This window comes from Elephantulus edwardii, unplaced genomic scaffold (assembly GCF_000299155.1).
Source record: "Elephantulus edwardii isolate Elephantulus edwardi_28Jun2011 unplaced genomic scaffold, EleEdw1.0 scaffold00335, whole genome shotgun sequence".
Taxonomy (NCBI): domain Eukaryota; kingdom Metazoa; phylum Chordata; class Mammalia; order Macroscelidea; family Macroscelididae; genus Elephantulus; species Elephantulus edwardii.
Window position 1 is genome coordinate 81,412 of NW_006400085.1, and position 26,743 is coordinate 108,154.

Sequence of the window (26,743 nt, forward strand, 5' to 3'; positions counted from 1 at the left end):
AATCCTTCTTCCTAGTCTGTCTTAATGTGAATGTTCAGATTAAGAGAAGTATTAGACAGACCAGCAAGTTAAAGGTATATCCCTTCTTGCGGAGTTAACTTTAGTGTCATTGTTGTCCCTGCCTTTCTCACATGTGTCTTTATGCACTTATTTCCTGCTTCACCATCCCACAGGATATCCATCCACTTCTAGCAGTCAAAAAAATTAAATGATGTGTTACATTAGATAGATTTACTGTCAAGACCGCTTTAAAGTACTAAAGACCAGGGACATGAATTTAAAGACTGAGGTGTGCCCAAACAAAGCCCTGGTATTTTCATTTGCTTCATATGCATTTGAAAGTTGTTTTATGCATAAGGAAGACTGACAAAGAATTGATGCCTTTGAATTGTGGTGTTGGTAAAGATTATTGAATATACTATGGACTTTCAAAAGAACAAATTCAGTCTTGGATGAAGTGCAGCCAGAGTGCTGCTTGAAAGCGGCAAAAAGATGCATCTCACAAATTTTGGGCATTTTATCAAGAGGGACCAAGCCTTAGAAAGGAACAATACACTTGGAAAGGTAAAGGATCTGTGAAAAGAGAGGAAGACCCTAAAGGAGAAGAATTAACACAGTGACTGTAACAATGGACGAGAATGGAGACAGTGACAGTGGCACAGGAAAGGGTAAGTTTTGAGGGTTGCTTGACTCAGTGTCACCTAATAATAGCAACAGTTGTTGCCTCTTCCTCTAAATAGGGTGGAGGTCTGTCAGTAAGGAAGAAGGGAATGGTTAGTTCCCATTGCCTGCCATAATGATGTAACTCATAGGTATGAAGCCAATGCAAGATAAGAATTTGACTGTTTTCACAGCCTGGCTGGATTCCATCCATGTGGAAAGGGTCATCTATGTTAGGAATGAGAGGGGCTGGAAAAGCAGTGTCAAGATGGACTGTATCTCCCCCTGCTCCATATTGCCATTTTGTTTCTGTTAAGTTGTTCTTTATGAGAATAATGAAAGAAATGTTGTGTTAGGAATTTGTGTGGTCTTCTATTTAGGCATGGCTCAGTGAAAATGTGCAGAATTTAATAACTCACATAAGGATTTTCCCCCCTTATAAGAAAGAAATATTAAGAGGTTGAGGGGACTTTTCATAATGATACCACCTTACTATAGTTGTTAACATTTATTTGTGTGAATTTCAATATTTTTATCCGTGTTTTTTAACATGATTTTGTACTGAATATTGTTTCCGCCTTCCTGTCAGGATCTTTCATTGCCTTTGTAAGTAATTTTCTGTGTTTTTAGCAGTTATACTGGTTTTGTTTTCCAATATTTTTAGACATTCAAGAACCATTATTTTTAGATATTTAATTTTACTTTTAACTTCTGAGTTTTGTAAGAGAAAGTGCAAAGTAATTTTTTTAAGTGCAATTCTTTTCTCCTATTTTATTTTTTAACTTTAAATGAACTACCACCGGTTAACTTTGGGATATGGAAGCATTAATAATTTATGCCCCTCCTGCCATCAGCAGGGCACAAGAGAGCCATTTTATGTGTACCCTTGTCAGCTTTCATTATCGTCATCTTTGATTATTTAATAGATTAAAAATTTCACCTTATGTTTTTAAACTGAACTTCTGAAAACTTTTTGCCATAAACATTTTTTAGACATTTGCATGTTCTCATTTGTGAATTGCTTATTGTTTTTATATCAGTATTTTTTAAATGCTTCACTTGCTATGATTTCTATGAACTTCTTAATATAATTAAGATTGTAAGCCTTTATATGTCATCTTTGTAGCAAATATTTTGTTCCTCAGTTGTTTTTTATAGTCCCTTTTTGAACATAAAATTTTTATGTAGTAGGATCTAATTTCCTTTGGCACTTATTAATCCGTACTCAAATGAGATTTATTTGGAAATCACTTGACAGTGAACTTAAACTGAGAAAACATTTAGGAAAAACAGGACTTTTTACATTCTTAAGGGATTGGATTGTCTCCCTTCAGGATTGTTTTTCCTTACCATTTTGATTCAAGCTTTTATAGTTGTGAATTCCAACCAAGGAAGAGCTCTTAGAAGATGTAGTGATTTTCAGTGCCAACCCAGAGGTGGCATGTCTCTGGTGGTTTAAATCCACTAAAAAAAATGGGCAGTGTTCTCCCATTGCATTTTATAGCCTCTCAAACCGTTTGATTGCAGTGAGTCTGAACTACTTTAGGGCAAGGGGGTTTTTACTTATTCTTTGCTTTATCCACTGTGCTTTCTTCCTGCTTGAGAAAATGTAACTCATTGCCACCGAGGTGGCACTGACTCAGAGCTGACCCTCTGGCAAGTTCCTGGAGGCTGTAAATCATGTAGGAGGAGATTGTTCATCTTTCCTCTAGAAGCTCCTGGTGGATTTGAACTACCAGAGAGGCATGACCTTTGGGATAACGTGAAACTCCCTACAGACTGCACCATCAGAGCTACCTCTAAAGAGCTACTTTGGTCTAAAGTCATAAAGGGGTGTAAAAATCTGGATCTAAATGGTAAAGCAAAAAGCAAGTCTGTAGGGAGGTAGTACACCACCAGAGCACTCTTCCTACTCAATAATAACTTTAAAATAGATATTTTAATTCTTTGAAAGGTTTTTAGTCATGATTTTCATCTTTTGTTTTTTTCTGGAGATCTATTTAGTCTGCTGTTTTCCACATGTCTCTATCTTTTTCCTTTTCAGTTTTTATATGACCTTTTGGCTGACTTCTTTGTGTTCTTTGCTTATTTTTGAAAGAAGTAATGTGTTTTTCTTTGTTTGTTTGTTTTCATACCAGCTCTGTGTATGATTTAGGAAAAATTTTGGTGGAACTCTGCTTCTGCCGTGGAGTCTCTGTCTTTGCACTGGGCTGCATAGATGTAGTGTCACACCTGCCTCTACCATGACCAGGCTTTATTCACTTCATTCTTCTTTGTCTCTTGAATCTCCCCAAGATCTAAAGTCATGGGTCCTCTTTTGGTGTCACCACTCAACTAGGTTGAATTTTCACTGCCTTTGACAAATTGCTTCAGATATGTTGAGCTTCAGGACACTGAACAGCATATCAGCTGAGAACTGCCAGAAGGTTTAGAAGGGGTTGTGGTACTAGGGATATTGTAGCTGATGTTAGATGGATCTTGGCTGAAAGCAGGGAGTACCAGAAGAATGTCTATCTGTGTTTCACTGTGGCTGACTCTGAGAAGAATGGGAATCCCAGAACACTTGATCGTTCTAATGTGAAACCTATATTTGGACCAAGGGGCAGTCGTCAGAACAGAGCAGGGAAACACTGCCTGGTTCAAAATTGGGAAAGGTGTACGCCAGGGATGTGTCCTGTCTCCATACCTTTTCAACCTGTATGCAGAACAGATTATCGTAGAGGCTGGGCTCTATGAGAAGAAGTGTGGCGTCAGGGTTGGTAGAAGATCTATTAACAGTCTGTTATGCAAATGACACAACCCTGCTTGCTGAAACTGAGGAGGACCTGAAGCGCTTGCTGCAGAGTGTCAAGGACTTCAGCCTTCAGCATGGACTGAGGCTCAATGTCAAGAAGACAAAGATTCTCACCACTGGACCAATTGGCAGCATCAGGATGGATGATGAAGAGATTTAAGATTGCCAACAACTTTAGTCTGCTTGGGTCCACGGTCAACACTTTTGGCACCAGTAGCCAGGAAATCTAAAAACGTATTGCGATGGTAAAGTCTGCTGTTAGAGACCTCTCCAGGGTACTAAAGACACTCTGGAGACTAAGGGGCATCTGATACAGGCTGTAGTCTTTGCAATCACTTGTTATGCATCAGGGAGTTGGACAATGACTAGGAAGAATAGAAGGAGAATTGATGCCTTTGAGCTGTGGTGCTGGAGAAGAGTATTGAATATACCATGGACTGCCAAGAAAACAATAAAATTCATCGTGGAGAGGGTTAAACCAGGCTACTCCTTGGAGGCAAGGATTCTGAGGCTTTGTCAGACCTACTTTGGACATGTTGTAAGGAGAGACAGATCCTTGGAGAGGGACATCATGCTTGGGCGAGGGGAGGGAGGGGCAAGAGGGGAAGACCCTCTATGAGGTAGATTGATTCAGTGACTGGGGTAGTCGGGATGGGTGTGTGAGAGACAGTGCGATTGGCACAGGATAGAGCAGGGTTTAGGGCTGTTGTACATAGGGTTGCTATGACTTACAAGTGACTTGACGGCACCTAACAACAATAGCAATTGAAGATAGCTTTTTTTGGCAATGAATTCTTTTCTTTCTTGTTTTGAATGAGTTAATAAAGATGTCCAAAAGTGTTCAGAAATGTTTGTACTTTGCTATCTTAAAGCTTTGAGACCCGAAGCTGGCTTTTTTAAATCATTCTGGGCATACTCCATCTGTAAAATGAGAGAGTTGTGTAATATGTTAGCTAATATGCTTTTAGATTAAATTTTCATAGTTCTGATATAATTATATGGAACATAATGAATGTTTTCTTACAGACAGAACCTCCGCTGAATACGCCAGAAAATAGAGAATATCTTGCGGAAATCATGTTTGAGTCATTTAATGTACCAGGACTCTACATTGCAGTTCAGGTAAAAACAAAGTTATTTTTATGATCGCAGAGATTGTTAACTGCATACTAGTGGAAAACTGGTAATTCCAGTGTTTCTTTGCTTTACAGTTGTGGAATGTGTTCTTCAAATCCCTTTTTTTCCAATTCCTTAGCACACATACATGAATGCATATATGCACACAACCTTTACCATTCCCACACAACTCCCCCATATACCACATTTTATGCACAAACCCCCATATTTTACAACATAATCATGCACACAACCTTTACCACTCCCACACAACTCCCCCATATACCACATTTTATGCACAAACCCCCATATTTTACAACATAATCATGTCATGCTCACAAATCCCACATTACTACACATATACCTCCGTACATGTGTCTCATACAAAACACTCACCCCACTAGATACTCCTCCATCCATTATACCCCATTCCACACAACTATGTGTTCACACACCCACATAACTTCCTCTGCACAGTCCCCTTCATGGCCCATCCCATTCTCTCTGTGACACATACATTCATATACTGCATCATGCCACATGCACCCCCTGGCCCCACATATATTCCCCTCCACTTAGATTTGAAATAAAATGCTGTAAAGTTCATGTTTTAGGATACACATTTTTTATCTAGTATTAGGATAGAATGTGTTTTAAGCTATCTTTTGACATACATTAGAGTATAATGCTTTTTTCTGGATGATAGGATAAAGGTGTAAACATGATTTTCTTTTTGGCTCATTTTTCTTACTTCTGAAGAAGAGCTATAGAATCAATTGAAAGAAAAACCAAATACCTTTAGAGAGATTTGATTTTAGGCTTCTATGAGTTCTCATGTACTTTGTTGCTTCTCAGAGACTTTATGATTTCATAAACCTATAGAACTTCTTTTGAAGTGTAGAATTTTGTGTGTGTGTTTGGTTGTTATATATATCTGCCACCATTCATCAAGGAATTAATGTGGTTTTTTTCTTCTTTTTTTTGTATAATGCTAGTCTTTTCTAAGACAAAGGAGGAATTGTTCAGTAGACAAATTAATCTGGGAGATGGTATATATGATATACTCTTCTTGATGCATATTAACATAGTAAAAGCACTGAGAGTCCCTATGTTAAAGAATCTGTTTATTCCAGCATTTTCAGATTTATGTAGACAAATCTTTTTCACACTTCCAAATTCTTTATGTTCCTTGGAATTGCGAGACATTTTAGAAGATTCCAAGCTAGCGTTCTCAAAGTGGTGAGTGCAACAAGTTTACCCCAGAGAGTGTTTTATAAACTTAACGAATGCTCAGGCTTCATCCTAGAAGAGAATTCTTCATCACAGTGCCTTGGGCTGCACAGTTCTTTTTGTGAGGTTGTCTAGTACATTGTAGGATGCTTAGCAGTTCTACCAAATGTTGCCACATCTCCCATTACGGCAACACTACTCCTAGTTGTGGACCTCCATCCCAAAGCTACCACGTGATACATTCTGAGTGTGAGGTCTGCTGAACTGTGCTTTCAAAAGTCCCACAGTGATTTATTTTGCTGCATCCATTTTATAGATCCACATTGAAAACCAATAGGTTAGGTGGCTGTTGTTTTGTACCGTCCAGTTGGAGCCTGCTGATAGCTGACCGTCTGGCGGGTTTTCAGAGGCAGTTAATCCCATGGAGGGAGATTGCCTGTCCTTCTCCTGCAGAGCCGCTAGAGGCCTCAAACCGCATGCCTTTGGGATTATAGTGCACATTCTTGCCACTAGGCCTCTATAATCTCTTTAATCCAGAATGAAATGAGAAGAAAGTATCTCTTAACAGGTGTTTAGCTTAGAACTTTTGTTTTTTTATTGAAAATTTGACTCCTGGAGTTGAAGTACATTAAATTTGCATGTTCCAATCTAGAATTGAAATTTTGAGGAGAGGTGGGAGATAGAGCAGGGAAATTCTGAGACTTAGTATTACATAAGACTTTGTGACTAAAGCTAAGAACCAACCAGCAGGTGAAATCTTCCGTAAATAATACTTGCCCGCATGCTGACGGCATCAGTGTCTGTGCTACAGGCAGTGCTGGCCTTGGCGGCTTCATGGACATCTCGACAGGTTGGCGAACGCACACTAACGGGCACGGTCATTGACAGCGGTGATGGTGTCACCCACGTCATCCCAGTGGTAAGTACAAGACTCAGTACTTAATACCTGGCTTTAGCCAAGGGTAGAGTTAAAAACCACCTTCCTATAATTAAACTAGCACTGTTTAATAATAAATCAAACACTAGACCCATCACCGTGGGCTAGATTCCGGCCTGTAGTGACCCTGTAGGCGGGTAGAACTGCCTGGCAGGCTTCCAAGACTGGATCTTACAGAAGCAGACTGCTTCATCTTCCACCTGCAGAGTAGCTGGCGGGTTCAGGCTGCTGACTTATTGGCTAGCAGGTGGTCACTTTTAGCTGAGTGTCAGCAGGGCTTTTTAAGTAACAATTGGACTTAAAACTATCAAGATTTTTTGAACATCAAGTATATGATGAAAAGAGGAAGAACTGATGAATGTCTGTGGCTTTGACCATTTTAATCTCATGGTGGCACATTTCCCCAGCCACGATGTAGCCACGGCGAGCCCTGGCTTGTCCTCTGGTATGGCATCCTGCAAAACATTGTCCATGTCTCTAATTCTGAGCTCTGGTGGCCTAGTGTTAAGAAGCTATGCTGCAATCCCAAAGGTGCATGGTTTGAATCCTGTTAGATGTACTGCAGGGAGAAGGATGGATATGTTTTCCTGAAGAAGGATTTACTTCCCCCATTGGAGGGTCAGCTATGGGTTGTTTCCACAAACAGTAACTACGACTATTTGAGATTCTGTGAAAATATGTGAATGAATGGCTTTAAGTAGCTCATGCTTTCAAGAAATTATTCCTTATTTTTTCCGGTTTATAAAAGAGTCAGTAAGGGATATATCTTTAGATTTGCAGAGGTCTCTGCAATACCAGCTTTTGGTTTGAATTTTGAAAATATTAGAGAAATAATTCCTAATTCAAATTTATAGAACCCTCTGCATTTTTCCCCCCTCAATTATTTTAACTTTGATTTTTTTGAAATGTTCTTGATACTGTACTAAGGAGTATAAAGTGGAAATTCAATCTTGCTCTCGTTTCTGATCCTCATCCTTCTAGAACCCCATTTTAGGATAAACACTGCTCCTACTTATTTTATGTATGTTAAAATATGCTTTATGAATATACAGATAACATGCTCATGTGTCTTTTTTAAAATTCAAGTTAGAATTTTTGGAAGTTATTAATTTAATTGGAAAAATAGTTGTTATTAATTTTAAGAAGTTGAAGAATGTACTAGACTATGAATGTTTTAATATCTTAAAGGTCAGAAATCATTGCGGTGGATATACAGACCTGCAGTCATGAAGAAAAACAAGCCACATTTTTGCTCAACCCAGTTCATGCTAATACCCTGCTACTTTGTTCTTTGCATTAGGATAAGGAAAAACAGGACAAGAATTAATGACATCTAGAAAACGGTTTTGTATGTTTTACATACCTTTCAAGCTAGTCTCAGAACACTCACTTGTTTTTAAAGTTGTTAAGTAATGTTAGTGCCAATTGGTATATAATACTTACTGAGACATCTTCAAGAAGTAAAGTAAAACTGCCTGAGACCAGAGATATACTGTTGTGGGTACTGTTTTACCTTTGTTACCTTTGCCATGTGTCTGTTTTAGGAGGGAAGGGAAGGAAACGTAATTCCAGATTATGGACTAGGCCCAAAGAGGAACCATGTTTGACTTTAAACTACTCTTACCCTGATTTTATAAATTACATTTGTTGAGTAAAATGGAGAATTGTGAAGAAAAAAAAGAAAATTAACAATAAATAAACCAGATATTAAAATTTTTTATGTATAAGCATTCAACTGTTTTCGCTTTCTCTCTCTCTCTTTCACTCTCTCTCACACACACACGCATACACACCCACTTTAAGAAAACTGGCATATGCTATATCTGATTTTTTTGTATACTAATTATTTCTTACACTCCTCAAGTTATATTTTGCATATTACTTTAATGCTAATTTTTCTTTTATGGTTAAATATTCTGCAAAATATTTAATAACTGCACAATAATATATCACAATTTATTTTCTCTTTTTTATTATTAGACATTTAGGTTGTTTCAGTGTTTTTAATGTTATGATAAAGCTAATGTTTGCCACTGATTAACTTTGAAATGGCATATATAATGCAGAGAATATAACTGAATGATTTACAGACTCTTATAGATTTGCGTTAATCTTTGCTATTATAATGCTTTCTGGTGGCTGATGGTAAGGAGTTGTACTGCCACCACAAGGGTACATAGTTTGAATCCACCAGCTTCTCTGTGGAAGAAAGATGAGCAGTCTCCTCTTGCGTAACTAACTGCCTCTAAAAACATGCTGGAGTTGGTTCCAGCTTGATGGTAAATAGCATTATGATACTCTGTGTTACATGTGTTAGGTGCCTTTGAGTTCTCTCCGACTCATAGTGACCCAGGGTAGATAAAGCAAACTCCTGTCTAATCCAGCCACACAGTCTCTGCTGTGCCTCAGCCTGTTCCAGCCACTGTGTCCGTCCTTCTTGGTGAGAGTCATCCTCTCTTTCACTCACCCTTTTCTTTTACAAGTATGATGTCCTTCCCAAAGGACTGGCTTTTCCCAATAATGTGTCCCGATAGTGTATGAGACAAGTCTCACCGTTCTTGCTTCTAAGGTGTATCCTGGCTTCACCTTCTTCCTCAGCAGATTTTTTTTAAATCTTAATATTTCACATATACTTTTCATCTTCATTTTAAAGTATCTTACAAAGAATTTGGACTTCTGCAGAAAGGCTAAATCTTTTGCTTTCAGAAATTAGGTTCCTCGAATCCACCAGACGCTCTGCCGGAGAAGGAGGCGCAATATCCTCCTGTACCAGTCAGATCTGATTTGACGGTACACGCACACACACACACACACACACACACAAAAAAAAAAAAAAAAAAAGAAATTAGGTTCCTTAAGGGGGAAAAAAAAAGAAAGGTGTTAATTAACTTGTCTTCACAACTCAACTGGTAATTATCTACATGGCATGTACCTATTAGAGTTAATACATTTATAAAACTGAAGTTAGCATTTTATTTCCGTTCTTGTCTGCCTCGTTGGATGTTGTACCATAGAAGTCCATGCTATAATGTGCAACTTACTTCCCCTTTTCTGATGAAGTTATGTTAGGTAGGCATCACTCCGTGCCTCACAATGAACGTCTCCCCATGAAGAGAGAAGGACTTTGTGTAAGGATTATGGCTTCTGTGTTCATTGTGTGCCCATGTGAAGGCTGAGGCTGGAGCTTCAGACACAGCGTATGTCTATGACTCCTCATCCAGTGCAACTTTGGCCGTGTGAGCTCTTGGTGCATTTTAGACCGAGCCAGTGCTAAGGGTCAGCTGCAAGTGGCCATGAGAGATGTTTGCTCCTAGTTCTTTGCACATAGTGTCTGTTGGCTCAGGGAGACAGGCAGCACAAGACCTACGCTCAGGAGAGATTTACTTTCTGAATACTGACCACTGCTTTTCTTTAAGTAGTAGAATGGTTGGGCTAACTCATTAGAAGTCCCTTACAGATACAAATCTTAACTCCAATAAATGGTGCTACTTATGAACATACATGCCCCAAATGATGCCAATTACTTGACACATAATATGTCATTAATCTACATGCTAAGCCCCTGTATCTGGAATGAGTGAACTAAAGCTCAAGTTAAATATGTCTGTGGTCACTTAGCTTACATGAGTGACGTCAAGGTTTGAATCCAGAACTCTTCAGTCTAAGGCCTAGGTTCTTGATCAAATGTTGAATGTTTAATAGAAGTAGATTTATAGTTTGTTTAGCAATTTATAGATCCCCCGCTCCCTTTTTGCGAGAGGGAAGTGAAGAAGGAAAAAAAAAAAGAGACTCAGTGTTTGAATAGATTTTTTTGGGGGTAGGAACTATTCTATGCAATTTTCACATTTCTAATGAACACATTCTTTTGGTAGCTTATGTAAATGCAGGTTATGGGAATAATTTTGAATTTTAAATATGAATAGAATCACATATGCAGTGAATTTTGAAAGAATGTGGTGTTGAGTCTGCATGGAGGGGGGAGAGGAAGAGCATGCTAATGAAGCTAGTGTAGTGGGATGGGTGTAGAGCAGGCAGCCTTATCAATGGATGTTTCTCGGAACCATGGAATTACTCACACGGATTGTTCTGACTCTTCTCCCGTAGGCAGAAGGTTATGTAATTGGAAGCTGCATCAAACACATCCCAATTGCAGGTAGAGATATTACATATTTCATTCAACAGCTGCTAAGGGAGAGGGAGGTGGGAATCCCTCCTGAGCAATCACTGGAGACTGCAAAAGCCATTAAGGTAAAAACCATGTAAAATTGGTTGGTTTGGGGGTGAGCTCTACATGTTATTTTGGACGCGTCCCCTGTGTGCCATTATCCCTGCTTCCACCCTCCGTCCCATGAGTGTATATTTGATTTACCACTTGAGCTAAATAGGCTGGGAGACATAGAGCTAACTTCTTCTTCTGAAGATAAACATAAACACTCTGTTGGGGCTTCCAAAGTTAGTATTTAACTGTAAATTGAGAACAGCTTGATAGCTGGTATTGAGTACAAGTGTATATAGTAAAGCATCATTTCATTGGAGCCTAATTAGGTAGAACTTTCAATTAATGGGAAGTTTTTTCCCACTTCTCTCTCCATATTTAGAATAAGGAGGCAAGGAGCAGCAGCAGTAGTAACTGTCAGCAGTCTCATGAAATCAGCCAGTATTCACATTGGTTTCCTGTACTCTCACATGAAGCTCTCTGCCCTGAAAGGTGTAGTTTAGAATCACATTCTGGATTCAGGATCCAGAATCAGGAAATAAAATGTTAGACTTTCCAGAATCTAGTTACGATGCTGGAGTCTTGGTGGCATAGTGTGTAACATGTTAGGCGGCTAACCAAATGGTTGATGGTTCAGACGATTCCAGTTGCTACATGGGCAGGTGGTGAGCAGACTCCTCTCATGTAGATTTCCAGCCTCAGAAACTTGATGCAGAATCTCTGTGAGTTGGAATTGATGCAGTGACAGTGGCATTTTCTTTTTACAGTTACTATGCTGGAGAATTTATAGGAAGTTTTAGAATTTAAGATTAGGAATAAAATAACCAATTGGATGTTTAGTTGTATTTTTTTAAAATAAACCACTTGACCCAACAGTTTAAATTTTGTATTATACTGTATGTGACTGTTCACAGACTCCTGTAAAAGCTTTTTTCTTTTTTGTGTTGTCAAATCAGAAATTATTTTTCGTGAACATGTAGGAAATCCTTAGTAATAGAAGAAGGAAAATGATGTTGATTAAAAAAGAGGGATTTTGATTTTTTTGTAGAATGTATGTGAAGAATGTGGCTTGTAACATTGGGCCTCTCCTTTCTCATAGGGCGTATGGTTTTTGAGCTGTGTGGAGTGTAAGGGAGGCTTGTCCAATCCCTTCTCTTTTCCTCATTGCTTTTCTTCCCATTAAGGCTGGTTATCAGACGTGATGATTTGATGAAATTGATTAATTAACCCTGAAATGGGTATAGCCAGCAATTTACCATTCTCTTGTTCTGGGATGTTTTGATGGCCAAAGTAGAACTTACTAATCTGAAAGAATTATCGATAATATATGAATATGTATGTGGGGGATGCAGATTGCTTCATGTGTTTTCTGTACAGCTGCTTTGCACCTTTTCAGCAGTGTGGGCCATGAATAGAAAGCATGGACTCTGTATACATTGATTTTTTTTCAGTGACTATAGAGTGCCTACTGTGTGCGGATCAAATGAAAACAGATATAAGGTTGCACCCCTGAGGATTTTACATGCCGGTTAGGGGAGGCAGAAGGCATGTGATGACAAAGCAGAAATAACTAGATGGCGGAGTAGAAGAGGGTGGAGGGAGCGATGGTGAAGACTCTCAGCAGATCTCAAGGATGAACAGAAGCCAGCCAAGAGTGTTTTTTAGCAGAGGGTGTAGCGTATGCAGGGGCCCTGGGGTGAGTCAGAATGAAGCTTTTGTGTTTAGGGAGTGGTCTGTGGCTAGGGAGCTGGAGTCCATGCAGAGGGGATTAAGACCTTGATGAAGTAGAGAGAGATCACTGTGCTTGTGTGGGCCATGCTGAGAAGTTTGGATTTCCCTCTTAAGTGCAATGGGATACAACTGAAGAATTTGAAGCAGGGAAAGTGACACCATCTGATAAGGTTAAAAAAACCTTCCTTTCCTTGTGTAGTGGAAACTAAATGTGAGAGGGGTGAGGAGCCAGATGTGGAAGTAGTGAGCTATGTAGAAAGCGATGATGGCTTGGACAAGCTATGGCAGCAGGAAGAAGTAGGTGCACTGAAGAAAAATTTTGCAGGAAGAACTCATGGGTAGGACTTGCTCATGGATTAGAATTTGCACGTAAAGGAAGGAGAGTATCAAAGAAGATACCCCAGTTTTGCATGATACTCTCTGGTGACCTGAAGGATGGGGAGTGCACTGCCAATCCAAAGGGGGGCAGTTCACATCTACCAGTTGCTTGTGGGAGAAAGACAGGCACTCTGTTCCTATGTGATTTACAGCCTCTGAAAACTCACTGGAGGACCAGCTGGCTCTTACTGATGGCAATAAGTTTTACCTTTTTCTTTGTTTTCTTGGTGAAAATAGGTCCTTTTTGGGAATGGATGCAATAGTATTACTAAAGTCTCCGACAGGTAGGGTGGCCACCTGCCTTGTTCTACCTGAGAATAAATGCTCAAAGTATATGGCACTTAGAGTACTAAGATCGGGAAGATTGCAGACAAATCAGAACAAGTTAAGCACTGTGCAAAATGCCAGCTTCCTCTTTGGGGAAAAGTTTCCAAAAGTATTTCAGTATTTTCTTTGTGGATTAAAAAGTTACTCAAGGCTTTTTCCTCTTTCTCTCCTTGCTGCCTTTCAGAGAGAGAATTTTTATATTTGCTCTTTCAGAGAGAGAATTTTTATATTTGCTTCAGTTCCTGTGCCACTCCGAACCCCATTATAAATTAAATTTTTTCCTAATGTCCCTAAGGGGTAAATAGAGATATGTACATAGATATTTTTTAAGTCGAAGTCCTTGAATGTCATTACTAAGAAGTTTAATTTCTTGGTCCTCAGTTTGCATGTTTATGTAATTCATTGATACTTGGGTTTCTGTCTTGTCCCTGACACCATGTCTCTCCCTAAAGATTGAGAATGAAATGCACTCCTTTTGTATTCTCCAAGTCAGCTACACCCAGCTGGTTGTACAGTGTAACCCTGCTGTGTATTTCTTCCCTTCCTCAGCCTGTAAAGGAGATGCTGGACAGAGGGGTTTAGAGTTACTCCTGCATTGTGTTACTAATAAGATTGTCTCCTGTGGTCAAGAGGAGGCTTTAGGTTACATATATCTTGATCCGGCAGCATAAGCGCTGTTAGCTTTCTTTGTGACTTTTCATGCCATCAGTTAAGTGAGTTGAGCTACTATAAGAATTGACGAAGCTTCTGCTAGATTTAAAGTTGTACTGACTGACCCCTTTGCTCCCCTCTACTAGTAAAGAACAGCAGAGGCTTGTATAACAATTCTAGTCTTACCAGTTTTGTAATTCTGCTTGAGTATATCGAAGATATACTGAAAATAGACCATGCTTCAGGATTCTAAGAAACTTTAACATGAAGGCAAAAACAGCTTCACAGTCTGTGAGAGAATCTTAGCCGTGTAATAGACCCTGGACTAGGTAGTAAACAAAAAGCATGTGACTCTTGCTTGCAGGAAACTTATGTTCAGAAGCTAGTGGGCCAACTGACACAGGCTGCTATGTTGAGATTAGCTCTCATGGCAGATGGTAAACTCAAAGACCATTAATGGTGTCATAGTCAGGAAACACTTGTATTTTGGAGGCTAACTGTTAAAGCCCCTCAAAGTGACGACCACTGGCCAATTCTGTTGTATAAGCACTAGACTGACAACTCGCATCTTCCTGCCTCACTTCCCTTTTTCCTTTTCCCACAGTACTTACCACCCTGTACCATAGAGAGTAAAAGCTGCAGGGCGGTCATAGGCAGGACATTGGGCCCGTTTGTCTCATTTGTATTCCAAGTACTGGAGGTACTGTGTAAGCACGTGGTGACAGAGTGATTCAGAATACCTAGTCAAAAGGTTGTCTAGACCACTGGAGCAGAATGACAGTGCTGTGTCAGACTTTATTCAGTGAAATGGGCAGATTGGTGGTTAACACCAGTTCAGTGTCCATGTAACAGCCCTTAGCTCTCAGGTTTGGATACGCAGAGAAGCCCATGGCACTAAAATCTAACACATGTGCCATATCACACCTAGGCCTACACCAGAAAGGGAGAGCAATGAGGTACCTTGTGACTCAGCTAGAGAGAGACAAAATATATAGACCCTTTGAAGCATTCTTTCAGATAACATGGCAACAAAAAGTTGCAAAGAAAGCAAATGCCCATGTCCAAAATAAAAACAAAATCATGTTTAATTATGAAAGCCTGATGGGACGTGACGCATGAAGGCCCACATACCAACTGGGGCTAAGGTATGGGGACAAGAGTTGTATCTGATGTATGTGAGTACTGAGTGTTTGTTAGAGAACACCGGATGGTTGCTAATGTGCGGTGGCATCTTTGTGTATGTACATACAGGAGAAATACTGTTACATTTGCCCTGATATAGTGAAGGAATTTGCCAAATATGATGTGGATCCTCGGAAGTGGATCAAACAGTACACAGGAATCAATGCAATCAACCAGAAAAAGTTCATTATAGATGTTGGTTATGAAAGATTCCTTGGACCTGAAATTTTCTTTCATCCTGAGGTGAGCAATTTCTATTTTTTTTCTTCCAGTGTCCATGGAGCAATACTGCCACCTAGTGTGATAAAAAGCAGTTTTCAGTAAAGGTAAAATCAGAAACTGGCTGTCATGTTTTCATTAGCCCACTTGTCCACAAGTTTAGATCTCTGCAGACTTTCACAAGAGACCTCTCTCTTTTACTTGTATGGTTTGATTACTTGATTTGGTTTGTCTTTCTGTGGAATTTATTATTTAAGTAGTGTGGCTTGATTATATTATCCACAGGGATGGTTAAGAGCAGTAGAAGATAACTGAATTAAATTTAATCTCAACGGGAAAGAAACACATGCTAATAAGATAGATCTCAAGGACCATTGCTGGAACACTGTTTCTGCTTTAGAGTGAGATAGTTTATATCCTCTCCATCATTTCTGTTTTCAACCCACAGCAGTGTCCTGTTTATATTCCCTGCTACAAGTTAGATAAAGTTTAGACCCAAAGGCCAGATTCCATGAATTATGGTGTCTTAAGAGCTATAGACTTTATTATTTTAACTAGTAGTTGTAACAGATTCCTACTTTTTCAGGTACCAGTAACTGAGAGACAATATTTTAAAGTTTAAACTAAATGCACTTTGTGTTTTGGGATGATTTTCTTGCCCAGTCCAGCTTATTTTCAATAGTAGTTACAAACTGCTGCTTACTTTTAGCCATGTGACTATTTTACACGGAGAAATGACTCATATTCTGTGCCTAACTAGGATCTAGTAAGCTCTTATTCATGAATTCACTCATGTTTTTTATATTGTTGTTGTTGTTATGTGCCATCGAGTCGTTTGCGACTCATAGCGACCCTGTGTACAACAGCCCTAAACTGTGCCCTATCCTGTGCCAATCTCATTGCCTCTGATGCACCCATCCCGAGTACCCCAGTCACTGAATCAATCCACCTCATAGAGGGTCTTCCCCTCCTGCGCTGTCCCTCTACTCTACCCAGCATGATGTCCCTCTCCAAGGACCGGTCCCTCCTCACAACATGTCCAAAGTATGTTAGACGGAGCCTCAGAATCCTTGCCTCCAAGGAGCCACCCGGTTTAACCCTTTCCAGGACAAATCTGTTTGTTTTCTTGGCAGTCCATGGTATTCTCAATACTCTTCTCCAACACCACAGCTCAAAGGCGTCGATTCTCCTTCTATCCTCCTTAGTCATTGTCATACTCTCTGATGCATAACAAGTGATTGCAAAAACCATGGACTGTATCAGGCGGACCTTAGTCTCCAGAGAGACACTGTTGCTCTGATTTAAAATCTCCATGAAACTGACAAATGTCCATTGAACAGCTGGTGAACACTAGTGTTAAATTCTTCTTCCCTGGAGACTCTTGCACATGAAAACATTGCTTGATTTTGCAACCTTATTTCAAATGTCATGTAATTGAATTATTTGTACTTTAACTTACTTCACTTATTTTTGTTCCCCTTACTCCATTCCATGCACATACATTCAGATGGAATGAATTGTAATTCAATGAGGTTTTGTTATTAATAGTAAAATCTGTGTTTGATACTTTTGTAAAAAGAATTTGTTTTATTCTGTTTGAGAAAAATATCTCTTTTGTATTTATGTAAAATTTAGTTTGCCAATCCAGACTTTATGGAATCTATTTCGGATGTGGTTGATGAAGTAATACAGAACTGTCCCATTGATGTACGTCGCCCGCTGTATAAGGTATGATGAGCTGCTTAGTAAGGTTCTTTGTCTTTGTTCCAGAATTAAACGCCTATGATTTGTAGGATAAGCACTTGTAAATGTTGCTGTATTCTACCTTCTGATTTATGTATGTTGTTAAAGCCAGTGTAATTTTGAAAAAGAGGATGGATGGATAAAATTTTGGAAATATGAATTTTTTTAAACATTGTAATCTATTTTACCTGACCTGGAAAGCTACATTTTAAGGGGAACAATTTTAGCCATACTATTGATTGAGTGATAAAGAGATATTTTTATACTTCCCCTCAATTTTGTTTAGCCTTATTTTGGTGCACTTAAGTGCAGTGCCAAATGGAATCTGAAATGGAACAACAAATAGAAAAAGTACTAATATATTTTTTTAAAAAATATTGAACATTTTTACTATGTGTAGTTGTGAAACTTGAAATAAGAAAGATGTAGTCGACAGAGTTATTAAATAATGTGAGATATTGCTGATACCAAATAGTGAAGGTAGAAAGTGGTGGTCAGTTAGCTTCCTTTCCTTTTAGGTAACCTTTGTTTTTATTAGTCACAGTATTAGTGCTCATGACTTTATCTTAGCTTATTCTAATACAGATATATTTTAAAAAGAAAAGAGGCAGGGTCAACATGAAAACTGAATAAGTTTTGTTACATCTATGCAGTAGAAAACTATGTAACCTTTAAAAAGAGTGAGATCTCCAGTCCCTCCCAAGTTTATAAAATCATTGCTCTTGCGTACTGCTGCGTGCTGCATAGTATTCCATTGTGTAATGTACCAAAACGTCTCAATCCATTAATTTATGGTTGGAGAGCATTATGCTGAGTAACTAAGTCAGTCCCACAAGAACAAATACTGTATAAAACCGTTATTGTAGAGTGAGTATGAGGATCGGGGGAGGGTGGAAGCAGAGAGGTGAGGATGGGTGGGTGTGTGGTGTGTATGTTAATCATAGGGTTGCACAAGTCAGTCTGTGGGGGGGGGGGTGAAGGAAATGGGAAGGCTCTTTTGTGAAAGACAATCTAAAAAATCAAAAAGATATTTAGTTTCTTTTTTCAAACTTTTTAAAAAAAAATCTTTATTTTATTTTTCTTGTTGTGTATGGTCAGATCTGACTGGCACAGGAGATTTTCCCTCTTTCAGTGGAGCATCTGGTGGATTCGAACCGCACACCTTCAGTATTGCCGCTCATCTTCTTGCCACTAGGCCACCAGAGCTCCCTGATACTTACTTTCTTAAAAAAAAATGAGATCAATTAAGGCCAGTTCAAATTAAAAGATGTCACAGAATATATACACCAAACTTTGACTCACTACTTTCAAGTCAGTTCAAACTCAGTTAACCTCCATTGGGTTTCCAAGACTATGAATTTTTTTTTTTAAATAAAGAACGCTTCATAAATTTGCATGTCATCCTTATGCAGGGGCCATGCTAATCTTCTCTGTATCATTCTAATTTTAGTATATATGTTGTCAAAGTGAGTACCCAAGACTATATACATCTTAATGGGAAAAGGCTGCCTATCATTCTCTGGGGGAGCCACTGGTGGATTTGAACTGTCAACAGATTAGCAACCCAATGTGTTACTCCCGACACCAGCAGGGCTTCCTATAGTTATATGTATTGTTGTATACCACTGAGTCAGAACGAGTTCAAAGCTGACCCTCCAGTGGGTTTTCAGAGGCAATACATTATGCTGGGGATAATGTAAGGGAGATTGCCTATCTTTCTCTTGTGGTATATCCAGTGTATTTGAACCAAGAGGCATTGGTTTGGCAGTGTATTTCCTAATCCACTAGGCAATAGTCAAATGAAAAAATTAGGTTGAAAAATTCTCATAGTAAAAGTATGATTTGGATATGTATAATAAAGGATTTTAAATTATGAATTTTCTAAACTCTTAAGAGCAATTGATACATCTTTGGGGCATGATGATAGAGAACTTATTTGAAAATTGTTTGAAATTTTATAATTAAAAAAGAACTGCATGAAAACAAGTTATAATTCTACTTTTGTTATATACCCCTTTTTTGAATAAAATTTTTATTTTATATATTTACAAAGTTTGTATATATTGCTTTTCACACCTGATCTTTCCCCTTTCCTTTATCCACCCCTTAATAAAATACTTCATTCTTCCCCAGAAATACTGAAAAAAGGACGCTGGACACTGAAGAGACTGCAGTATGAACATTAAATAAAAGGCAGGCCCTGTCCTGATGTCTAAAATCTCACTCACTGTTAGCTGTGTCTTTTTGGTAATGAAAGGAAAGAATTAGTGTCCATTTTTTTAGTCTTAATTTCATCATAAAGCTTCATCTTGAATACTTTGTGCATGTTGCAAGGAGAGACTGTTCCTTGAAGAAGGACATCATTCTTGGGTGCTTGGGATTGGGATGGTGAAGGAGAGAAAAACCCTTAACCATGTGATTGACACAGTGACTGCAGCAATGGACTTGAGTGTGTCAAATATTTGTGATGATGGCACAGCAAAGGACAGGATTCAGATCTGTTGTTCTGTTATTAATAGGGTTGCTATAAGTCATACCTTTCTTGATGGCACCGAACAAAACAACAACATCAGTCCCTAGTTTTGAACATCTTTATTCATTACTCTTGTTTTTTCATCATGTACTCCTTCCTGAAATGGTTCATTGTCTACCAGCTCATTTTGGTACAGTAATTGTGTGCATTCCTTCTATTTTCTTTTGATGTTCCCTGTACCGTTCAGTATTTTGCCATAGAATGCTTTAGTATTGAAACTTGAGGCTTGAATTTGTTCATCAGTTGTTTTGTTTTTTTTTTTCCAGTTCAGAAATGTCAGACATATTCTTTTGTTTTGGTTTGTATTAAGTTTGATGTCTACACTTAGAAAGACTCATTAGAGAAAATAAGAATTAAAAATCTGAGGGAAATTAAGTCTATAAAAAAGACTTGAAAAGACAGGTTTTAGGGGAAAGAATGAGAATGTTTTTAGAAAGGATGCTGAGGTAAGGTTACTTTGATCTTTCATCACTACTTTCTCTAGGTCAAGCGTCAGATTTTCATTTAGTTTCCATACACTTGCAATTAGCTGTCTTGTAATCACCTCAACATATATAGGTGCATCTGTGTTTATGTTAAGCTTTTAGTTGTGTGGATCATAAGTTATGGATAATACTGGGAAAAATGGGAATTCCAGAAAACTTAATTGTCTTCATGTGAAACTTCTACATAGACCAGGAAGCAGTTGTCTGAACACAAGGGAACACTGCATAGTTTAAAATCAGGAAAGGTGTGTGTCATAGTTGTGTATATTCTCCATAACTATTTATTATGTACTTTGAGCAAATCCTTGAAGAAGCTGGACTATATGAAGAGCAGTGTTGCCTCAAGAAGTGTTACATTAAGCAGATTTGCTGCCAAGGACTTCTATAAAGCCTTAAAGTACAGGAATGTCAGTTTAAAGACTAAAGTGTATCTAATGGAAGCCGTGGTATTTTCAGTTGCTTTGTATCTACTAGCAGCTTCTTGAGGGAAAAAAATGGGTAATCTCTGTTGCCATTTACAGCCTTGGAAACCCACTGAGGTGTCAGCTATAAGTTAGTTCTGACTTAACAACATGTTTCAGTTTTGAGATAACTCTCTAGGTACCTAGCTGTTATTATTCAGAAACAGCCTTGAGCAACTTCCATGTCCAAACATAATTACTTAAAGAATTCATGTTATTACTCACAGTTTTTTAAAATACCATTTAATAAATACTTAAGTTTTTAATTTTTATATACATCAAGAATGGATTACTTTCATTATATTGACTTTATAAAGTCAGTGCTGTTTCTATTCCCATTTCACAGATGAAACTAAAAAGTTTTATAAGAGACTCAAGATGATATCTCATAGTTATCTTGATTTGCATCTCTCTTAGAGCTAGGGATTTTGAACATTTTTTTCATGTGCTTCTTGGCCATCTGAATGTCTTCTTTGGAGACGTGTCTGTTCATATCCTGTGCCCATTTTTAAAATAGGATTGTTTATCTTGTTGTGGTGCTTAAGTATTTTATAAATTCTAGATATAAGTCCCTTATCTGACATGTCATTATCAAATACTTTTCCCCCGGTCGTTGGCTACCCTTTTTACCCTGTTGGAGAAGTTTTTGGATGTGTACAGGGATTTGATTCTTAGAAGGTCCTATTCATCTATTTTATCTTCTCCTGGTTGTAGATTTTTCAGGATACTTTGAAGACTGTTTATGTTGTGGAATAGGACTTCTAGAGCTCTTCCAAGCTTTTCTTTAATGAAGTTTATAGTCCTTGGTTTTAGTCCTAGGTCCGTGATCCACCTAGAGTTGGTTTTTGTATATGGAGTGAGATGTGGATCTTGCTTGAGTCTTCTGCAGATAGTTCTCCAATTTTGCCAACACCATTTCTTGCTATCATTTCCCCACTTAACTAATTTCATCTCCTTGTCTAAAATCAGCTGACCGTAGGTAGATGAGCTGCTTTCTGGGTTCTCAATTCTATTCCATTGATCTATGTGTCTGTCATTGTACCAGTACCATGCTGTCTTAACCACCACGGCAGTGTAGTAGGATTTGAAATGAGGGAGTGAGATGCCGCCTACCTTTTTCCTATTATTAAGTAGTGCTTTGCTTATTCAGGGTTTCTTTCCATTCCAAATGAAACTGGAGATTGCTTTTTCCATCACCCCAATAAGAATAGTAAAATTTAACAGAATAGCAAGCAACAAATGCTGACTAGGTTGTGGAGAAACTGGAACCCTTATTCACTGTTGGTGGAAATGTAAAATGGCACAAACACTGTGGAAGGCAGTATGGCACTTTCTCAAAAAGTTGCAAATAGAGATACCATTTGACCCAGCAATTCCACTACTGGGAATATACCCCAAAGAGATCATAACTGACATCCAAGCAGATATATGCACACCCATGTTTATTACGGCTTTGTTCACAATAGCAAGGTGTTGGAAACAACCTAAGTACCCATCAACAAATGAGTGGATAGAGAAGCTGTGGTATCATCACACAGTGGAATACTATGCTACATTGAAAAACAAGGAACTCATGAAATAATATTCAAAATGGGTGACCCTGGAGGACATTATGCTAAGTGAAATATCTCAGTCACACAGGGACAAATACTGAATAGTGCCACTGTTGTAAAACTTGACTGACATCGGGGTTGGGGGGAGACTTAGAAAGATTGGATAAATAATGTATACTGCATTGAAACAGATTGTTTAAAAGGGATATGTGGAGTCCAGAAAGAAGACTATACGGAGGAGTGGACTTGAGGGGAGGGATTGTAAAACAATGAAATTTTTTTTAAATTTAAACTTATTATTAATTTCAGTAAAAATTTACAGAGACTTTGGATTTCCATTCATTCAGTTTTGCAGATTTCTCTCCTCCCAACTCTTCCCCCCCCCACCAGTACACTACTCTCTTGGAAAAGTAAAAGAAAAATTCTTTCATTGTTTTACAAACCCTCCCCCAGGTCCACTCCACCATGTAGCCTTCGCTCTAGACTCCTGTCATGACAAAAATACCTAATCACATATCCCTTTTAAACAGTTTTCTCCTTCATCTGTTTCAATGCAGTATACCTTATTGAACCTATCTTTCTCAGTCTCTCCCCAACCCCAAGGTCAGTGCTGTTTTACAACAGTGGTACCATGCAGTATTTGTCCTTTTATGACTGAGATACTTCACTCAGCATTATGTCCTCCAGGGTCACCCATTTTGAATATTTCATGAGTTCCTTGTTTTTCAATGCAGCTTAGTATTCCATTGTGTGAATATACCACAGCTTCTCTATCCATTTGTTTGTTGATGGGCAATTTGGTTGTTTCCAGCTCCTTGCAATTGTGAACAAAGCCATAATAAACATGGTGTGCATTTATCTGCTTGAAAGAATTTTTCTTTTACTTTTCAAAGAGAAGAGTGTACTGGGATGGGGGTAAGGGTGGGCAGGGAGAAAAGTGCAACAGTGAATGAATGAAATCCAAAGTCTCTGTGAATTTTCATTAAAAGTAATAATAATGATAATAATAACAATAAATGATTAAGAACTATTAAAAAAATGGACTAAAGAGAAAGTACTTTTCCCAAAGTTAATGTTAGTAAAAGCTGTTCTGTATTTTGTGCTGGGGTCTCTTTTAGCTGTTTAAAATGCATTGTGTCTCTTTAATCCTTACTCATTTATTGAGGTAATTAATGATCTCCCTCTTTCTAAAATGAATTTTTTAATGAAAACATACATCTCAAAGGGAATGCACAATTTCAGCAGATTCTGTGTGAATCATTCAGTGTCATTGTCTATATTCTTCAAATTGTGTAACTGTTCTCCTGCCCTTTTCCAAATTATCCTACCATCATCAACACAAAATCGTTGCCCCTTAAGCTTTGAATCTTTCAAGGTGCTGTTGCTATTTGAATCTCACATAGATAAATTTTTGAGAGAATATATATGGTAATCAAGGCACAGATAATTTTAACCAATTATGCTAACCTCTCATAAAACTAATTTCTGGAAAAAGTTATTGTTTAAGATTTAAATATTATTTTAGGACAGTTTTGGGTGCTCATCCAGTCTATGACTTCTAGATTCCTTGGAGAATTTGTAATTCTCTTCCTTTTTGTCATCTCTCTTTTGATCAGAATTCACTTATAGATTCTTAGGTCAAAACGAAGGTGCTCTGGTGGTTTAGTGCATTGTATATTATGCTGCTAACCAGAAGGTCAGCAGTTTGAATCCACCAGCTGCTCTGAGAAAGAAAGATAGGCATTCTTCTCTTGTTAAGATTTATAGGCTTGGAAACTGGATGGGAAGTTGCTATGAGTTGCAATTTACTCCATGACAGAGGATTTTTAAGTTTTATATCAACAGTTTTCATAATGGCCACCAGGCCCCATCCAGTGCTTCTAGTCTTCTAGACCAATGCTCTCTCTCTTTAAAGGTCAGAAAATTGGCTTTAGATGCATGTTAAATGCTAGGTTGTGGTGATTGTTAGCTTCCATTGAGTTAAGAATGACTAAACAGGCCAATATTAATTAATTAATGCATTCTGGTTGCATGTTCAATCAATTTCCAACTGCAAAGTTGTAGAAATCATCTTTTTCTTCCTTTTTGATTCTGGTTGTTAGTGCATGTGTTTGAATGATAGTTGTATTAACAGGTCTTCATTGTATGTGTATAAGTATTATGCTATAACTTACAGCATTGTATTTCAAGACGGATCTAGAATCAGTCTTTTTTTTAAAAAAAAGACTTATAATGACCCTATAAACAGATCTGAACCCCATACTATCTTGTGCCATCCACAAAATCTTATACTCTTGATCCCATTGCCGCACTTACTCTGTCAGTCCACGAGGTTGAGAGTCTTTCTCTCTTTCTAGTCCCTCCGCCTTTCCAAGCATGATGTCCCTCTCCAAATAACATGTCCAATGTATGTGAGATGAAGCTTTATCATCTTTGCCTCCACAGAGCACTCTGGCTCCACCTTCTCTAAGACTTATCTTTTTGTTCTTTTGGCAGTCCATGGAATATTCAGTACTGTTCACCAGCAACACAGCTTAAAGGAATCAGTTCTTCTTCTTTCATGCTTATTTATTGTACAGCTCTCACAGTATAGTAACTGATTGTGAAAAGACCGTTTTCTGAATTAGATGCACCTTGGTCCTCAAACTGGCATCATTACTTCTAAATAATTTGGAGAGGTTCCTGATTGATGATTTTTTCCCCAGTGCACTACATCTCCTGATCTCCTGACTGCTGGTACCAACTGTATTGATTGGGGATCTGAGTAATATGAAGTTGTTCAGTTTCGGTCTTTTCTCCATCTATCATGATTTTACCTATTGGTCCAGTATTGAGAATTTTTTTTTAAAATTTTCTTGACATTGAGATTTAGTCCATACTGAAGGCTGCAGTGTTTGATCATTTACAGCAAGTGCTTCAAGACCTCTTCAGTTTTAAGCAAACAAGGTTGTACCATCTTTATAGCAAAAGTTATTGATGAGTCTTCCTCCAATCCTAATGTCACCTTCCTCTTCATGCAGTTCAGCTTCTTGAATAATTTGGTCCGCATACAGATTTAATAGGTATGGAGAGAGAGTACAACCCTGACACACACCATGTAATGTTCCCTTGCTCTGTTCACACAGTAGTAGTCTCTTGGTCTAAGTAGAGATTTCTCATGAGCACAGTTAAGTATTCTACAATTCCAGTTCTCAATTTTAGTCATGATTTGTTATGATCCACTCAGTCAAATGTCTTTGCATAGTCAATAAAGCATAAATAGATATTCTTCTGACATTTGACTTGGTGAATCATAACAAGTTGTGGCTGACGTTGAGAAGAATGGGATTTAAAGAACACTTAATTATGCTCATGCAAAACCTATAAGACCAGGAGGTTCTTATGTGAAATGCTGGGCAAGACCACATAAAGTGCCAGAATTTGCATTTGAGCACATTTCTCTCATGCTATTAAGCTTTCCGTTTTTCACTGTTGTTATTAGGTGCCATTGAGTTTACTTTGACTCATGGCAACCCTGTGAACAACAAACTAACCTTGCCCTGTTCTGTGCCATCCTTACAATTTCCCCTGTGCTGGAACCCATTGTTACAGTCACTGTGTCAGTGCATCTCATTGAAAATCTCACTTTCATGGACCCTCTTATTTTGCCCAGCATGATAACTTTTTCTAAGGACAGGTGGCTCCTGACAACCATACCACCTGGCAGTAAAGGTTTGGAGGAGAATGATTTTCCATTTCATCATAGGATAGTAATTTCTTTCTTGTGGATTTTGTAAGGGTTCAGCTTGGAGTCTTATGTGGCTCAGATGTTTAAATTCTTGACTACTAACCTGAAGATTGGCATTTCAAACCTGCCATGACAGTTACTATTGTAAGTTAACTTGGCTTTCATTCACTGTTTTGGCATTTATGGTATGATCAGCCCTAATCTGATATTATTCTTTAAAGAGTTACAGCTTTGGAACTTGATGGAGGGTCACTGTGAGTCAGAATCAGCTCACTGGCATTGATTTGGAACACCCTTAATCTGGATGCAGCTCTGATCCAAAAGCAGGGGAAGTCTCTTCAAGAATGTGGCCTGCATTGGAAAAGAAAAATCCCTCTGTGTTTGTGTGTGTGTGTACATGTTGTTGTTAGGTGCTGTTGATTTGAATACAACTCATAGTGGCCCTGTGAACAACCAGTATAAGCCCTGTCATCCTGTGCCATCCTCACAATCTCTAAAACACTCGAGTCCATTGAAGCAGTCACTGTGTCAGTGCCCTTGGACAAGGTTCTTCTTCTCTTTCACCGTTCCTCCACCTTCCAAAGCATGAGTTCTCTCTTCAGTGAATAGCCTTTCCTTGCAACAGGCCCAAAAGAAGTGAGCCGAAGTTTAATCATCTTTGCCTTCAAGGAACATTCTGGCAGCACCTTCTCCAGGATATATTTGTTCATTCTTTTGGCAGTCTATGAGATGTTCAGCACTCTTCTCCAACAACACAGATCAAAGACATAACTTCTTTTTTTAAATTTTATTTTTTAATA

General features: G+C 38.3%; 1 protein-coding gene across 1 annotated transcript in view; it reads left to right on the forward strand.

Moving 5' to 3' along the window:
• The window catches only part of ACTR3B (ARP3 actin-related protein 3 homolog B (yeast)), a 151,676-nt gene that overhangs the window by 60,082 nt on the left and 64,851 nt on the right, over positions 1-26,743 (forward strand). The window contains exons 5-9 of the mRNA XM_006901576.1: positions 4,481-4,576; positions 6,612-6,719; positions 10,842-10,985; positions 15,292-15,465; positions 17,077-17,169. Coding sequence (XP_006901638.1) covers positions 4,481-4,576; positions 6,612-6,719; positions 10,842-10,985; positions 15,292-15,465; positions 17,077-17,169 — 615 coding nt within the window. The remainder of the gene's footprint in view (positions 1-4,480; positions 4,577-6,611; positions 6,720-10,841; positions 10,986-15,291; positions 15,466-17,076; positions 17,170-26,743) is intronic.